The sequence below is a fragment of the Eleutherodactylus coqui genome, chromosome 1 (assembly GCF_035609145.1).
Source record: "Eleutherodactylus coqui strain aEleCoq1 chromosome 1, aEleCoq1.hap1, whole genome shotgun sequence".
Lineage (NCBI taxonomy): Eukaryota > Metazoa > Chordata > Amphibia > Anura > Eleutherodactylidae > Eleutherodactylus > Eleutherodactylus coqui.
The window spans coordinates 20,640,680-20,659,734 of record NC_089837.1 but is presented as its reverse complement, the minus strand read 5'-3'; the positions used below and the strand labels follow the sequence as shown (position 1 = coordinate 20,659,734).

The 19,055-nt window shown below is 44.1% G+C and overlaps 1 protein-coding gene across 1 annotated transcript in view; it reads left to right on the top strand.

Annotated features, from left to right (window-relative positions):
- KCNK3 (potassium two pore domain channel subfamily K member 3) overlaps positions 1 to 8,830 on the top strand; it is an 87,592-nt gene extending 78,762 nt beyond the window's left edge. The window contains exon 2 of the mRNA XM_066589142.1: positions 7,802 to 8,830. Coding sequence (XP_066445239.1) covers positions 7,802 to 8,655 — 854 coding nt within the window. The 3' untranslated portion in view covers positions 8,656 to 8,830. The remainder of the gene's footprint in view (positions 1 to 7,801) is intronic.
- The last annotated feature ends 10,225 nt before the right edge of the window (positions 8,831 to 19,055 follow it).

Here is a 19,055-nt window from a genome sequence, read left to right as displayed (position 1 = left end):
TGGTTGTATTATGTGGGCACTGTATACTTGTATTATATGGGCACATGGTGGCGCTTCTGCTTTATTATTTGATGATACAATGATATCTGTGGCGTCCGGTGAATATTCAGCACTACATGGCTATGTTACGTTATTAGGGCCGACGTCTGTAGTGGAGCGTCTGCCCGGAACGGAGGGGAAGCTCTCATCTAGGCAGGAATATTAGAAGTCCTTGCTGGACGACTCAGAGCGGATATTCACAAGTATGGCGCAGACATGCGGATATCTCCCGGTGATGTAGGATCGCCCGGACGACGACATTGAGGGACATTACTGTTTGGGGTAATTGTGCAGCTCGGTAATATAATAACCGGATAACAGAGCGTCACGCTGATATATCTGACCGCTCATCAGTGATGTCACCTGTGCCAGTTACTGACCTGCGACTCTCCGGCAGCCACAGGACTACAACCCCCAGCATCCCCATCATGTATGAGCTTGAAGCCCAGGGCAGGAGAGTTTTACTTCTATTGATTTTAGCTCACAGAGGAGACACTGCGCTGACACACTGCAGCAAACCTTCAGCTGACTGTTAAGGCTCTATTTTATTTGATTTTCATCCCGTTCTCTTTAATGGCAGCAAGCAGAGATCTTGAAACACAAAATAGATTACAAAGTTCCAGAACTTTTCATTCCCTGAACATATAACTAGATGCATAGTATTGCTTCCAGCCCGATCCCCCAAGTTGCCTTTTTGTCGCCATATTGTAATAGCGCCCTTGTAGCACCCTACATAGTAATAGTGCCCCTTTGTGCCACACACACTTTCATAATGCCCTCTTTAGCAGACAGTACTAGAGCCCCTCACAGTAATAATGTCCCCTTAGTCGCCTTTTCACAGTAAGGATGCATCTTGTGTCCTCACCATACAAAGTATACCCCCTCAATGCCCGTCCACGATAGTGATTCCCCCATGCAGTACAGATTACCCCTTAGTGCCCCTGGCACTGCCCCCACATACCAAAGATCACTTCTAAGTGCCCTAACACATCAACGGTTCTTAAAGGGGTGCCCCATGCACAAATGCCTCCTTAACATCCCCAGAGATGCCCCCTACAATTAGGGGTGCCACAAGCTTTTATGCTGCCTAAGGCAAAGAGTAATAGTGCCCGAATAGTAAGTATCCCCCTTGGTGGCTCCAAAAGTAACACCGGCCCCAGTAGTAATAGTGGTCCTATTAGTGGTCCCAGTAGCAATAGTGACCCTTTTAGTGGTCCCAGTGGTAATAGTGATCCTATTAGTGGCCCCAGTGGTAATAGTGATCCTATTAGTGGCCCCAGTGGTAATAGTGATCCTATTAGTGGCCCTAGTGGTAATATTGATCCTATTAGTGGCCCCAGTGGTAACAGTGATCCTATTAGTGGCCCCAGTGGTAATAGGGGTCATAATAGTGGCCCTGGTAGTAATAGTGATCCTATTAGTTGCCCCAGTAGTAATAGTGATCCTAGTAGTGGCCCCAGTAGTAATAGTGACCCTATTAGTGGCTCCAGTAGTAATAGTGATCCTATTAGTGGCCACAGTAGTAATAGTGACCCTATTAGTGGCCCCAGTAGTAATAGTGATCCTAGTAGTGGCCACAGTAGTAATAGTGACCCTATTAGTGGCCCCAGTAGTAATAGTGATCCTAGTAGTGGCCACAGTAGTAATAGTGACCCTAGTAGTGGCCCCAATAGTAAGTGTCCCCCTTAGTGGCTCCAAAAGTAACACCGTCCACAGTAGTAATAGTGGTCCTATTAGTGGCCCCAGTGGTAATAGTGATCCTATTAGTGGTCCCGGTAATAATAGTGATCCAATTAGTGGCCCCAGCAGTAATAGTGATTCTTTTAGTGGTCCCAGTGGTAATAGTGTTCCTTTTAGTGGTCCCAGTGGTGATAGTGATCCTATTAGTGGCCCCAGTGGTAATAGTGTTCCTTTTAGTGGCCCCAGTGGTGATAGTGATCCTATTAGTGGCCCCAGTGGTAATAGTGTTCCTTTTAGTGGTCCCAGTGGTAATAGTGTTCCTTTTAGTGGTCCCAGTGGTAATAGTGTTCCTTTTAGTGGCCCCAGTGGTAATAGTGATCCTATTAGTGGCCCCAGTGGTAATAGTGTTCCTTTTAGTGGCCCCAGTGGTGATAGTGATCCTATTAGTGGCCCCAGTGGTAATAGTGATCCTATTAGTGGCCCCAGTGGTAATAGTGATCCTATTAGTGGCCCCAGTGGTAATAGTGGTCATATTAGTGGCCCCAGTAGTAATAGTGATCCTATTAGTAGCCCCAGTGGTAACAGTGATCCTATTAGTGGCCCCAGTCATAACAGTGGTCCTATTAGTGGCCCCAGTGGTAACAGTGGTCCTATTAGTGGCCCCGTAGTAATAGTGGTCCTATTAGTGGCCCCTAGTAGTAATAGTGATCCTATTAGTGGCCCCAGTAGTAAGAGTGATCCTATTAGTGGCCCCAGTAGTAATAGTGATCCTATTAGTGGCCCCAGTAGTAATACTGACCATGTTAGTGGCCCTAATAGTAATTTGACTTAGTTGCCCCGTAGCCCCGGACCGCCAGCTGTAGTCACCGCTGCTCTCTGACCGGTGACTTCTCTGCCAAGAACTGGACTGGCGTCTGATTACAGCGGTGACGGACTCCCCCGCCGAACCGGAGCTACAAGGCAAGTCAGTTTAATGCTTGTTGGGTTGCTGCCCGACTGGCTCACAGGTGGCAATTACTTTTTACCAACCCGTTGCCGTCCCCTGAAGCCCTGCAGGCAACCGCCTGAGGCAGCAGTTTTAAGGCACCTAATAGTAGGGGCGCCCCTGCCTCTAATACTCATTAGCGCCCCTAGTGATGCCTCTTTAGTACTGCAAGTGAAGCCCTAATATGATGCCCCAACAGTCTCTTATGGCCTCTGTGTGCAGCTTATTGTAAGTAGGGGCAGGAGGCTGACAACTCCATGCTTCACTATTACAAATTGGGGCACGTTGTCTCCTGCCCCCAAATCCAGGACTGCCCCTCTAGACCCAGGACGGCCAGGTGGCATGCTAGATGGGGCCTGATACGCGGAGCGCCACTGCCTCGTCTCACTCTACTTATTTCAGCCTTATAATGAAATCCAAAGGGAAGTAGCAGAGCTGAGTTTGTCGTTTCATTTGTTAGATCCAGGGCACACAGATAGTGGCACACCCACTGGTGTATGGAGGACCCAAGAGAAGACGCCAGTATACATGGCACATGGCTTGGTACAGTTATTGCATTCAGAGCTGAGTTGTTTCATGTCAGCTCTGCTGCATCTGACAATCTCAGCTCTGCTGTACCTTCAAACAGAGGCTGGACAAATATCTGTCTGGGATGATTTAGTGATCCTGCACTGAGCAGGGGGTCGGACCCGATGACCCGGGAGGTCCCTTCTAACTCTGCCATCCTATGATCTCAGCTCTGCTGTATCTGACAATCTCAGCTCTGCTGCATCTGATAATTTCAGCTCTGCTGCATCTGACAATCTCAGCTATGCTGTATCTTCAAACAAAGGCTGGACAGACATCTGTCTGGGATGATTTAGTGATCCTGCACTGAGCGGGGGGTTGTACCCGATGACCCTGGAGGTCCCTTCCAACTCTACCATTCTATGATTCTATGATCTCAGGTCTGCTGCATCTGACAATCCCAGCTCTGCTGCATCTGACAATCCCAGCTCTGCTGCATCTGACAATCTCAGCTCTGCTGCATCTGACAATCTCAGCTCTGCTGCATCTGACAATCTCAGCTCTGCTGCACCTGAGAATCTTAGCTCTGCTGCACCTGAGAATCTCAGCTGTGCTGCATCTGACAATCCCAGCTCTGCTGCATCTGACAATCCCAGCTCTGCTGCATCTGACAATCTCAGCGCTGCTGCATCTGACAATCTCAGCGCTGCTGCACCTGACAATCTCAGCTCTGCTGCATCTGACAATCTCAGCTCTGCTGCACCTGACAATCCCAGCTCTGCTGCATCTGACAATCCCAGCTCTGCTGCACCTGACAATCCCAGCTCTGCTGCACCTGACAATCCCAGCGCTGCTGCACCTGACAATCGCAGCTCTGCTGCACCTGACAATCTCAGCTCTGCTGTACCTGACAATCTCGGCTCTGCTGTATCTGACTTTCTCAGCTCTGTTGCATCTGACAATCCCAGCACTGCTGCACCTGACAATCTCAGCTCTGCTGCACCTGACAATCTCAGCTCTGCTGCATCTGACAATCCCAGCGCTGCTGCACCTGACAATCTCAGCTCTGCTGCACCTGACAATCTCAGCTCTGCTGTACCTGACAATCTCAGCTCTGCTGTATCTGACTTTCTCAGCTCTGCTGTATTGGACAGTCTCAGCTCTGCTGCATCTGACTTTCTCAGCTCAGCTCCATTCAATAATTTTAGTTCCGCTGCACCTGACAATCTCAGCTCTGCTGTACCTGACAATCTCAGCTCTGCTGTACCTGACAATCTCAGCTCTGCTGTATCTGACAATCTCAGCTCTGCTGTACCTGACAATCTCAGCTCTGCTGTATCTGACAATCTCAGCTCTGCTGTATCTGACAATCTCAGCTCTGCTGTACCTGACAATCTCAGCTCTGCTGTACCTGACAATCTCAGCTTTGCTGTATCTGACAATCTCAGCTCTGCTGCATCTGACAATCCCAGCGCTGCTGCACCTGACAATTGCAGCTCTGCTGCACCTGACAATCTCAGCTCTGCTGTACCTGACAATCTCAGCTCTGCTGTACCTGACAATCTCAGCTCTGCTGTACCTGACAATCTCAGCTTTGCTGTATCTGACAATCTCAGCTCTGCTGCATCTGACAATCCCAGCGCTGCTGCACCTGACAATTGCAGCTCTGCTGCACCTGACAGTCTCAGCTCTGCTGTACCTGACAATTTCAGCTCAACTCCATTCAATAATTTTAGTTCCGCTGCACCTGACAATCTCAGCTCTGCTGTATCTGACAATCTCAGCTCTGCTGTACCTGACAATCTCAGCTCTGCTGTACCTGACAATCTCAGCTCTGCTGTACCTGACAATCTCAGCTCTGCTGTATCTGACAATCTCAGCTCTGCTGTATCTGACAATCTCAGCTCTGCTGTACCTGACAATCTCAGCTCTGCTGTACCTGACAATCTCAGCTTTACTGTATCTGACAATCTCAGCTCTGCTGCATCTGACAATCCCAGTGCTGCTGCACCTGACAATTGCAGCTCTGCTGCACCTGACAATCTCAGCTCTGCTGTACCTGACAATCTCAGCTCTGCTGTACCTGACAATCTCAGCTTTGCTGTATCTGACAATCTCAGCTCTGCTGCATCTGACAATCCCAGCGCTGCTGCACCTGACAATTGCAGCTCTGCTGCACCTGACAGTCTCAGCTCTGCTGTACCTGACAATTTCAGCTCAACTCCATTCAATAATTTTAGTTCCGCTGCACCTGACAATCTCAGCTCTGCTGTATCTGACATTCTCAGCTCTGCTGCACCTGACAATCTCAGCTCTGCTGTATCTGACAATCTCAGCTGTGCTGTATCTGACAATCTCAGCTCTGCTGTACCTGACAATCTCAGCTCTGCTGTATCTGACAATCTCAGCTCTGCTGTACCTGACTTTCTCAGCTCTGCTGTACCTGACAATCTCAGCTCTGCTGTATCTGACAATCTCAGCTCTGCTGTACCTGACAATCTCAGCTCTGCTGTATCTGACAATCTCAGCTCTGCTGTACCTGACTTTCTCAGCTCTGCTGTACCTGACAATTTTAGTTCAGCTCCATTCAACAATTTTTGTTCTCCCGTATCTGACGATCTCAGCCCTTCCGCATCTGACTTTCCCAGCTCTGCTACATCTTGCGCCCGCAGACCACCTCACGGACACAGACTGCGCTGTAAACGTCTTACTGACATTTTCCCGTAGATGAATGCCGAGTGTAGAAAACGAGAGCAAAGACGAGATAAGACAGGAGCGTGGCCAGCTGGGAGCGCCGCTGCACCCTGGGCTACTGCTACGTTCCATGACACAATCCAAAGTATAACCACACCAGAGCAGAGCGGGGGTAAAAGAAATCACAGGACCTCCATGTCCGTCAGTGAGGATGTGACCTGCAGTCCTATGTAACACCACAGACAAAAATATTTATAGTCTGCGGTAGTGTACAGTATATGATTGCAGTGTACAGTATATGATTGCAGTGTACAGTACATGATTGCAGTGTGTAGATGGGGGAGAGAAGAATGGTTGAGCAATCTTATGGTAAGACGGGGCCTGAAATATTCTGAAGGCTGTGAGTGATAAGAACAAATGCTTGCTAGATGGGCTAGAAGTGCTGCCGACCGGTTAGACGCTCACCGAAGCCGGTGTAATGGGATGCAAAGCAAGAAAGTAAAAAACTGGTAAGATGGCGCAACTTTCCCAAATAAGAAGAAGGAATCCCAACTTCTCTTTATTTAACACAATCAGCAAGAAAACACATTTTGGGGTGCAGACCCCCTCCTCCGTAAAGCTGGGATAAGTGCCGCGGTATTCCATCTCAGGATGTAACGGTGCCTGCCGGACTAAGAACAGGGGAAGAACCTTGGCCAGTATCTATCGGTGGCAGAGATGTTAACCTCGTGCAGATGCTTCCAACCTGACCAGGGTTATGGCGGCCGTTAGGATTTACTCTGACAACCTGCGTGGCTTTAAAAGAACCCCAAAGTAGTGCTAAGTTAGCTTCATCCTGACCACAGCTGTGGTCCCGGTGACTGGAAGCATTCCTTAGTTCTTACTTCTCTTCCTCCTCCCTACTCCAAGGTAGAAGGAAGGAAAGGAAAAAGAAATAGGAGGAGGAAAAGAAGAATGAGATTGAGAAGATCTTCTTCCCTTCTTCCTCCAGAAGAAGCAGAGGGTGGAAGAGGGAAGAGAGTGGTGGTTGAGTGGCCAGCACTGTTACCTTGTAGCACCAGGGTTCTAGGTTCACATCTGATTAAGGACTTCTGCATGGAATTTTTATGTTCTCATTGTGTTTCTTCTCCTCTGGTGAAGAAAGACCCAGCATGGTGGCTTAGTTGTTAGAACTGTTAATTTGCAGTGCTGGGGTTCTAGGTACAAATCTGTCAGCGGACAACATCTGTAAGGAGCTTTTCAAAGTCCTTGCAGACGTTAGCCTTGATGAGATTTGAACCTAGGACGCCAGGACTGCAAGGCAACAGTGCTAACAACTGGGTCACTTCTATTAAAGTTCTCCTCCTCTTCTTCATCTTTCTCTTCTTCCTCTTGCTCTTCCACCTCCTCCTCTTCTTCTTCCTCCTGTTCTTCCACCTCCTCCTCCTCCTCTTCTTCCTTTCTCTTCTTCCTCTTGCTCTTCTACCTCCTCTTCTTCTTCCTCCTGTTCTTCCACCTCTTTCTCTTACTGCTCTTCCTCATAATTTCACTCCAAATGACAAGTTCAGTATTCATCTACTAGACCACTACACAGCTGATTCAGACTCCTCGGGGAACGAATGATCATTCCTGCAATCTTTCACCCCCCATAGAGTTTGATCCCTGTTGGCAGCATCCCATTTACAGGGGTATCTGGGCCACCAAGAACAATACATTTTTTGTGCTCCATGAAAAATGTGACCACCCAATAAGTAGGTGTTTGATCATTTGCTGGGTGTTCAGCTGCACCTTCACAACCCAATGATCAGACAAGTGAACTTTCCTAGGGATGTTCTTCTCCAATTCTCAGTTCATGTAAAATGCCCTTAAGATCTTGGAAGCTGCAATCTATAACTGGATGTTTTTGATTTCTTGTAGGTTACGGACATGCTGCTCCCAGCACAGATGGAGGTAAAGTCTTCTGTATGTTCTACGCTCTTCTGGGAATCCCGCTCACTTTGGTCATGTTCCAGAGCCTGGGTGAGAGGATTAACACCTTCGTCAGGTATCTACTCTACCGTATCAAGAAGTGCCTTGGAATGAGACGGCCCGACGTATCTATGGCCAACATGGTCATCATCGGCTTCTTCTCCTGCTTAAGTACCCTGTGCATCGGAGCCGCAGCTTTCTCATACTATGAGCAGTGGAGCTTTTTCCATGCCTATTATTACTGCTTCATAACCCTTACTACTATTGGATTTGGTGACTATGTGGCCCTACAGAAAGACGCTGCTCTCCAAAACAAGCCCCAGTATGTTGCCTTTAGCTTTGTGTACATCTTGATGGGACTGACCGTCATAGGAGCTTTCCTCAATTTGGTGGTTCTTCGATTCATGACCATGAACGCGGAGGATGAAAAACGGGATGCCGAACACCGGGCCTTACTGAACAGAAACGGCCCCTCCAGCATTCATACCACCGATACAAGTTCTTCGACAGGTGGCTTTCGAAACGTGTATGCTGAAGTTCTTCACTTCCAGTCCATGTGTTCTTGTTTGTGGTACAAAAGTAGGGAAAAACTACAATATTCCATTCCCATGATCATCCCTCGGGACCTGTCCACTTCGGACACTTGTGTAGAACAGAACCACCACTCCCCTGGTCGATGCATGGGCTCGTCATCCAATGGATGTATGTGTAACACCCAACATTCAGCTATCAGCTCTGTATCTACAGGACTGCACAGTCTCTCCGCATTTCGAGGACTCATGAAGCGGAGAAGTTCTGTATAGTCCACAATCTAGACTTTTATTACAAATTGCCTACTGAAATCAGAATACTCACACCATCGTACAGCGCTCTTTATTTTCGTAAAACCGGACCCATGACGTGTAGATTCTATAGGTGAATGGAAAGTTATGGCATTGGGGGGGTAATCATGTATCAAAAAGTGCTTGAGAAAAAAATCAAAAAGTTTAGCATGTTATGGTTTCATGGCATATTTCTACATATAGATCATCTCCTCGTGCCAATTCTGTGTGCCAAAACTTTTAAAAATGGCATCACAATCCTCAAGGTTGGATAATTTTTCACGTCTGTTCAAATTGTAGCAAAATCTCTTTAAAAAAAGAAGCAAAACGTCTTAAAAGAAGACACATAAAATGTCCAAAAATACTATTGATACATGACTTTCCCCTCCAGCATCCCGACATCAGGTTGATGCCAACAGGTTGGGGAATGTTTAGTCACAAACTAAGTGTTGTTGACGAGTCTGCTCACCCAGGATCCATGCCCTTCTCTGCCCGTTTAAATGCAGGATGTCTCAAAAGTGTGGAAACACCCATATAGAATGTTGGTGATCCAATTTTAAGGGGAGAACCTCTTAGACTATGTCTCCAACATGACGGCCATTTTGAATGCCGTCATCTTAGATTCAACACAATTTTTTTCCATTGGGCAGGTAGGTGTGTAATATATCAAAATGGCAGAGAATTTCACCTGGAAAACAACCGTCTGCTTCATTTTAACATAACTTTATTCGTTTTCATGTTAACACAGTGATTTTTCTCTATTGTAAGCAATATGAATGATGGTGTTAACTCAAGCAGAACATGTTGGGATCGTCCTTTTTTCATGTGAATGAAGCACATGGGTGCCGTGGCAAAACGTATATCGAAATTCTGAGAAATAGATCCTGTCATTGATTAACAAAATCTGGCTGACCAAAAACTGTTACTAATGAAGCACCAGCTACCAATGTTCTAGCCTCATTCAGCAAGAGCCACAATGTAGCCCTAATCGTCTGTCTCAAGAATGTGGGGTTAGCCTCCATATGGCAAATTTGTCTGCGCATTAATAGCATCTTTCCAAATTACAGAGGACAATCTCCCCCCCTTCTGCTAGAGATAACGCCATCATTCACTTTGCTTGTAATGAAGAAAAATCACTGTTAATATAAGAACAAATAAAGTTACGTTGAAGTGTAGCACGCTATTGTCTTTCTAGTGAAATTCTCTGCCAATTTGATATATCGCATACCTGGCTTCCAATTGGAAAAAACAGAATTGAATCCAAGGTGGCAGCGTTCAAAATGGCCGTCATGTTGGTGACATGGTCCAACAAGTGTCCTCTTTCCCTGCAACTTGTATGAAAAATTAAAATATTTTCATTCTATATGGGTGTTTCTCCACTTTTGAGACACCCTGTACATTGATTATGCAATTTTAGGCCCGCTATACCACTTTTCATAATTCAGACCCGAGAGTTAACATTTCAAAGGTTCAAGGTCAACCATGAATTAAACCAAGATGGCCATTTTCATCAATGAGAAAAACGACCATCGTTACAGCAGAGACTCAATAAAATGTCTAATCTATATTAGAAATGGATAAAAACTGAAAAATGAACTCCGGCGGCGTACGCGTTTTGGTATTTTAGTTTAGTAAGGCTATTGGCTATAAGAGAAACCACCGTAACATGTAGCCACTGGGGTTGATGTTACTTGCACTGATAGTTGTATCCATTTCTAATGAAGACAAGATATTTTATTGGAACGTTGGACCAAGAAATTGAACTTTTTTCTCCTTGATGAATGTAGTGGGCTGGTCCATCCATGTGCATGTGGAAAGAAGATCCTTGAGCTGACCAGCATTTTTGTCTGTTAGCATTAAAAAGGGTTTCCAGGAAAGTACTATTGACCTATCACCAGGATAGGTCTTCCGTGGTTGAGCATGGGGGACCCGAGGCTGATCGCTCAGCCCACTATCAGTGCACAGGGCCGAGTGTTGTCATTGGGCTCAAAGGCAATTGTATCCTATTACCCTACTGACACTTCCGACATCGGGGTCAGACACGGACGTACAATAGAGGGAAGCCCTTACATTGATTTCAGTGGAAGTGACCGTTCCGCCCCCGACCCTGAAAACATCCAGCCCTGGGGATCTTCATGACCGGTCCCTGGTGATCAATTATTGATGACTATCATTAATAGTATTTTTTCGAAAACCCCTTTAAGATGGCCATTTTGGGTCAAGTATAGGTGGTATGAATGCACATTTTAATTGCCTTTATGTCTAATTTGAGCCACGTCACTCAACTTTCATGGTACAAAAACAAAATATTCCAACCCTTTGACTGAGCAATGCATCTCATGTGTCTTTTTGTTGGTGGTAGGTAAGTCCACCCTAGAGGCAGCATGTATATTTTTCTAGAATGATCATCAGAATCCAGGGGCTAATTTATTTTTACTTGTCCTCCAAGTCTCACACCTATGAAGTCTTCATACCAAATGCTGTATCGTTGTACACAATACAAATTTGTACATTTTTGAATCTAAATGTTAACCCAAAGGTCGAACCGTACGCACAACGTTATTAACCCAAAAACTGAAACTTGTCAATCTTAAGGAATAGGAAGAGATGCTCAGGGAGAAATGACAGAATGTGCAAGAAAAGCCGAGGCAAACAAAACCCCAAAAGTAATCGTTTTCAAAAACATTTTGTGGAATTCTATGGAGGGGGATCTGGTGTAACTGCACTCATGAGACAGATTTAAACTTCAAGGGTACTAATCTCAAAACGATGGCCATGCTGAGAAGCATCACTATCACCGATGGTAGGTTTGCCATCTCAATACCCTTTGAAATTCCTTTGTATTGTCATTGACTCCGGCAATGGAGTAAAAATGAGTTACATCTCCAGGAAAAAGTGAACGATCCACTCATTGCAAAGATACTTTCTTGCTTCTTGTTATTACTGGAGCCTAACATCTCCCTCATACATGGTCCCAGCCTTGACTTGAACTTTGCATTAAGTTGACATATTGGATAAGCATTGGGCAACCATTGCCTTACTGAGGGTCTTTGGTGGTCTTTTATATGTCTATAGTCACCTTATACATATCAAATAAGACTAAAACTAGTCAGGTACAAGATCATGTAGCCACGAGGCTTCCATGATACTAATGAAGATCTCCATAGAAATACCCCACCGGGTGATAGTTATGCCAGTGGTATGGCCCAATTATAATTTTAGGGTTTCCGTGCGTATGATTTTTGATGCCGATGTCCATTCATTGATGCCTCAGATCCACTCATGACTTGGCTCCATTCAATGGGGATAATCCGAATGCGATTTTCCAGTGATTATGGTTACCCTAAACTATATCCTATACAACACAGCTGGGGAGAACGTATAGTGGTTTTAGGGAAAAGTTAGTAGTATGAAAAGAACTTCATGATGATAGACAAATGAGGATAACGAGGATTTCTGGTCATTCAAATGTCGTACCTCCGAATGCTACACATAGGAATCACCTCAACTGTTTGCTATATAGGGGCTATTTAAATGTTTGGACTTACCAAAAAAACTATTTTCTTGCAGTTAAAAAGTTTAATTTACACTGAAGTGATTTGGTAATAATATTTCTAGTCTTCAGCAATACCCACCCTGCACATAACACGCCCATCCTAACCATATACCTTGGCCAATCAGTTCAACCCTAATCCTAATTATATATAAGAACCTCTATATAGGGATAGGTATATTCCTATCCAGCACCTAAGATGTTCCTATTCCTAACCCACCGCTCTAACTTTAACCATATACCGTAGCCTATACGCTAATCATATACCTAACCTTAGTTATATACATTACCTTAACCCTAACTCGAATTACATACTTGACCCTTTATCTAAACTGTATATATAAATCCTATGCCTATAGCTTAGCTCCAACCTTATACCCTTACCCTAATTATACTGCATACCTTAAAATATGCCTTAACCCAAACAATATACTTTAAGCTAAGGATATTCTATAAGCCTATACCGAACTCTAACTACCGGTATATATAGTACCTAAGCCTAAAAAAATCCTAACCAGATATCCAACACTATGCTTAAACCTAACTAGATGCCCAACCCTATACCAGAACCTAATCATGCACCCAACTCTATGCCTAATGCTAACCATATACCCAACCCTATTCCAAAACCTAACTCAACCCTATGCCTAAATCTAACCATATACCCAACCCTATTCCAAAACCTAACTCAACCCTATGCCTAAATCTAACCATATACCCAACCCTATTCCAAAACCTAACTATATACTCAACCCTTTGCCTAAATCTAACTATATGCCCAACCCTTTGCCTAAATCTAACTATATGCCCAACCCTACCAAAATCTAATCATACACCTGTTTGTATGCCTAATGCTAACCATATAACCAGCCCTATTCCAAAACCTTACCATATACACGACCCTATACCTACTTATAACCATACACCCAATCCTTTACCTAAACCTAACCATATTCTCAACCCTATTCTTAAACGTAACCATTGACCCAGTTCTATACCTAAACCCAACCATATCATTTAACCTACAGCTTGGCTATAACGCTACACTCTAACACTAACCTTAGCTCCCACTGTACACCTCATCCTAACCCTACATGTTAGACCTAACCCTTGTAACTCAATATTGTATATTTGTTAATAGCATTAGGTTTTACAATTTTAGTATTTTCGTGCTATGGCTCCAGTGATGTCACAAGATCCTTGTGACCTCTAGTGACATCATTTACATGACTGTTGTCTAACATGATGGATGCCTTTGCATTTCGATAGCATACATTTTATGTTCGAAGATGCATGTGTCTTGGCCCTGAGACAGATCAACATTATTTGTGTCCTATAGAGGGGACATTACACTATTGTTCCCTTGAACCTGTGTCATAGAAGCATAAGCTGGGATATATAGATTAGGGACTTGGGGCCCTACAGCACAACTCAGAATAAAGCCCGATTCTGCCAATAGCAACATCAGCTGCAAATTAGTATTGAAAGGTTCTGACAATTAAGTATTCCCTTGTCCTGTTGACATGAACAGTCAATTAGGCCCAATTCGCACGGGTGTATTTGCACTGCGGGATCCGAAGCGGGGAATCGCGTCTAGATCCTGCAGAAAATACTGCCCATAAAACATGCTAAGCAAAACACTTTTCCATGCCCACGAGCGGAAACCAACTGTGATTTGCAGCACACGGGGGAAAATCGCAGCATGTCCTATTCTAGTACGAGCCTCACACAGGCTCGAACGGACGGCTTCTATTGCAGTCAGTGGAAGCCATCCGTCCCACGGTGGATCCGCGTTATTGCTGGCGTGACTGTTTGCCGTGTGCATGTGTGGTGGTGGCGCACCAGCTGGCACATCCACAGAGCAGAGAGAAGAAGAAGAGACACGTACGCGGGGGTCAATGCCGGGGCTCAGGGTCTGATTCTGCTGTGAGATCTTGGAAACCTTATTCTCTCTGGATCAACAGTGATCTGTAATCTCCCCGCCCCCGAGGAGCCTTTCACAGATAGGAGGCTCCTTTAGCTACTGGGAGCTTTAACCAGCTATACTTGGCTTGCTCTTATTTATTTTATTTTTACTGTTGAACTAAAAATTTAAGTTTACTTTAGCTTTCTCCTAATTTGCAGTAGTTTCATGCAATCCTTTTAAAATAGGCCATGATACATAGCCATATCCTAATGATGTAAAGCCATAAACTTAAGGGTAACATTATAATGTGAAACCTAAATTACAGTCTGGTCTTTAGTAAGAGTATATAAGTATATTCTATAGTTCATGTGATCAACAAATGTATACCAAAGAACCTTATACTACTGTGTGGCCCACACATGGTATGACTCCAGCCCTTTTAAACCACATTCCCTTTATTATGGGCCTTGTGATAGAGAGTTCTATCCTGTTCACCAAGACAGAAGATAATACTGCTAGGCTACATAAAGAATAATTAAAGGGGTTTCCAGGGAGCCTGTCAGAGCCTTCACTTCCAGCACGGTTCCCCAGCCATATAGTATGACCCTTCTCTTTGTGCCCATTACAACATGAAGGAGGTTGGCTGTTTGGATTATGTTAATAACTAAGCCACTCCCCTTTTCTGTCTCTACATCAACCATAGTAGAGAAGGGGAATGGCTTAGATATTAAGATGCGCCAAGCAGCCAGTAACCTTGAGGACATGACAGGCACAGAGAGAGGTGCCATAACACGTGACCTGGTCTCCAAATCTGTCCAGAAGAGAAAGTTCTGACACTTCAAATCCATGCAAGTATTTAGCCTCCCTGGACAACCCTTTAAAGTCCACTTATCCCAGAATCAGGGCAATATTATAGGGGGGCACAAAAGACACTTGCCCTGAGTTCTCCACCACCATAAGGATCTTGGGAGCCTCCACACCACTCACCTTTTCTGTCAAGTTTTTCCAACCTGCGTAGACCAGCATTTTTTAATTTTGTATTGAGTAATGTATACAATGTTCCCCTCTGAAGCTTCCCCATCTCAGGTAAATGATAGTGCCCTGGTGGCTGTCCATGGAGCCTATGGAGTCAAGAAGAAGTAGAAGGGTGGCCATGCATTTTTGTGGCTCTTTGTTTTGAAGGCTTTAGAAGCTTGACTTTTTCCATAACTCCCACTAGAACGGGCAACGGACAAGCAAGCTCATATCTTCTATATTTGGCTATGACAGGAAATCCAATGGGTAGTATGGGGACTCCCTAAAAAATGTTGTTCTTAAGGCCTTCACTAACTTTAAACCTCCGTAACCAGCACAATCACCAGAACCAGTACAAGGACAATGCCTCTTCTCCTATATGTGAACCCATTTGAAATCACCACTAAACACCACAATTGACCCCATATAGAGTAATAAGAAAACACTGTGTTATCTGTACTTCCGATTGCAGGAAACTGTCCAATTATTAGTTCAGATTACAGAATAGGAACTATATCAGCAAATGACTTTTTCTCCATGAATTCATTAAGCTCCTCGGGCTCCGAGTCGCGTATCCTGCTGTCCTTCCAGTGTTTCTTCAAACAATTAAATTAAACAATTATTTGAATAGCCAAGAGACCCATAATCATGAGGACAAAAAAAGCGCAGTCTGCTAATGTGATCAGCGCAGTAGGATCATCTGTTCTTCATGGAGAACTGACGTTCAGTACTCTGAGGAGAGTAGCGGGAGAGTCATATTCAGAGTCTAGCATGTTCATCACAATGAGGCCAAGGGAGTTGACTTCAGAAGGACATACTCGGGTGAAGACATTGGCCTGAAACTGTCTTTGACTATCAACTCACGTCCTCTTGAAATGTTGCTAAGCAACAACTGATTTACTAAAATCTTTAATAAAATTTGACAGGTTCCAAAAATTCTGCAAGTCAAGTATTTGTGTCTTCTTCTTCCACCCAGTACATATGCTGAATATTATATAGTATAGTTGAAAAGTATCATATCTTTTCATTAATTTCTTTGCCATTATAGTAAGTAAGTATATAGAAGGCAAATGAAAAATTAATTGAACCTCCATTGAGCTGGTCCAACACCACCAAGACCCCTCTCCTGGCCTAATGGGTGAGGGAAGAGATAGAGAGTTCCTCCTTCATTGCAATGGCCTGTGAACAGGACAAGTTCTAAAAACTTTGGCACCACCTATGAGGATGTGACCAATCAAAATACGCTTCCCTCTCCGTTCCCTGGGCAAGTCTTGTCCTGGGACTGTAATGACACTTTAAATTTCTAGTTTCTTCTTAAAATATGAAAGATGAAGAGTGTCTCTTTTGAGACTGCAGGAATAATAACAGTTACACTTCATTGAATTTTAGATTATATCTCAACATACTTCATGCCCTTAGGATTGCATACAACACTATGTGGGCAACACATTCCATGTGTGGTGGCCTCTGTAGCTACTGTGATGCACGTGGAGGGTCGGGTTTAGTTTTGATTGGTCGCATCCTCTTTCCTCATGGGTGGTGCCAACATTTTTAGAGTTTGTACAGTTCGCAGACCATGCCAAAGGAGGAGGAACTCTCTATCTCTTCCCTCATCCATTAGGCCAGGAGAGAGGTCTTGATGGCAATGGACCAGCACCATGGAGAGAAAGGAGGTTTCATTTTCCATTTGTCTTCTATTTTTACTTTGTGGAAGAAGAAGACACAAATGTGTCACTCCAGTCCCACAACAAGACTTGTCCAGGGAACGGAGAGGGAAAGTTATTTTACCCTGCTTCCACTGCTGATGCATCTGCTCCTGGGGCTCCTCTTCATACATCCAACATTTTCAGAGCACTCCTGTCTCTACTTGCTCAATGTGCATTAGTAGTCAGACACTACCTGCTTCTTTCTGATTGGTCAGTGCAGCTTATGTGAGTAGTGCTTGCCAATAAGAGCAAGGCGTAAAGTCTTAGATTACTGATGCGCCACCAGTGCTTAGTGTACATTGAGTAGTCTAGAATAGCTGCCTACAAATGTCAAAACTTAGATCTACTTAAGGCGCTTTTACACGGAGCAAGAAATCATTCGCCCAAGCAAACGACCCGTTTGCTTTTTAAATAATTACTGTTTACACATATGGATCATCATTTAACTTTCTTGTCATTTCACTAGTTTCACAATTTCTCTGTCATGGGTAGTTTTAAAATGAAAGGGTAATTGTCCAGATGTGCCGTAAGTACGTACGTATGGAAGTATGTGATTGGCTGTTAGCAGAACAAAACACGTTTTAACACGCCCACAAAGTTCTCTGCTATTGGCTGTTAAAGCAGAGGATGACCTTCAACCTCTACACAACTCAACAAGGATTACTTCATTCGATTGCCTAGAAGTATTCCCCGGTTCTTCGTTGTCAACTTAGATTGTGCTGGGATTTCCTGCTGTAAGAGGGAGGACAGAGCTGCTAAATTCACAGCCTGGACTCATAACTACCACATAGGCCATAAACACTGAACTAAGGCTTAATTATGATGATAGGACTTCTGTAGTAATTTTGTTCTATTTTTTGGAGAAGTTCTGTCCTAATTCAAGAATGAATTAGAATGTCTACTACAACTACCATTCACTTTATTGTTTTAAATAGCTTTTTATCCTCAGAATAACTTGACAGTGACTGATGTAAAATAAATATCTGCAAACTGGACTTTGTTGTAAGAAAGGGTGAAAATATGGACTTCCAGCTATTAACCTGCCTCTGGTAGAGGTCAGCACATTGTAAGCTATAGCAATCAGCTACCCATGTCACCACATAGCATGTACAGTAATCTGGATGATGGGGATTATTAAGAAACACGGGCTCAATTCAAGCTTTTGACCTCCGTTGTTTGACCTCAGATGGATGAGACCTTATATCTGTAGGTAGCATGGAAATTACATCATTTATCAGCTCTACTTGCTCCAGATGGTTTGCATTGCCACTTTTACGTAATTACTGAACACATGGCATGAAGTCGTGGCATAGGGCACTCATTCCCAAACTCTGGTTTTCCAGCTGTTGGAAAACTACAACTGACTCTTCCTGTCCGGGCATGGTGGTAGTTTTGTAATGGCTGGAAGTTAGAGACCACTGGTGCAGAGCGTAATCCCTTAGAGCAGTTCTAAATAGTCTTGGTCTGATGATGGTGGAAATATTGCCCTCAAGCATAATCTTTTCCCGCAGTCTGGACATTCTTTGGATATGCTTGCAATTTTTTCAAACCTTTCTGAATCTACCCCTACAATGGTGGGATTTAAAGGGACACCCAATTGAAAACACATTTTTCCAACACTGCCCCCCTCACCTGATTGCCTGTCACACTTCTGAGGTCTCTTCTGTATACTCCAGCCACTTCTATACAGTGCAGCACCCTGCTGATACTTATCAGGCACCATCTTGATGGTGAGATTTTTTACTTTCACTTTCAAACTGTTGAAGTAGTCCTCTAAATTTAAAATCAGCAATATGGCTACCAGGATCTGAGTTCTCTTGTGTGTCCAAATTAATTAGCAATGAGTATCAGAGAAAGTAGGTGAGACATCAACTGTGTGAAGTTACTATTGCCCTCTTTCTGAGGAACCAGCTCAGTGTTAAGCTTGTTAAAAGTGTAAAACAGAACAAAGAACTATGTAGTGGTCCAATCACAGGAGGCTACACTCTAAGTTACACCTAATTGCAATATAAAAGTAGCAAATCATTACAAAACTTCAGTACTGACGAATGAATACATAATGTGACGTGTACATGCATTAACTACATTGGTAAGAGTAAGGAATATGGACACAATGACTAAATATTGTGTCCAGGAAATGTGCAAGCCCTCACTACCAAAGACAGTTCAGTCTAGTATACAAGATTTGGACTAAGCTATATTA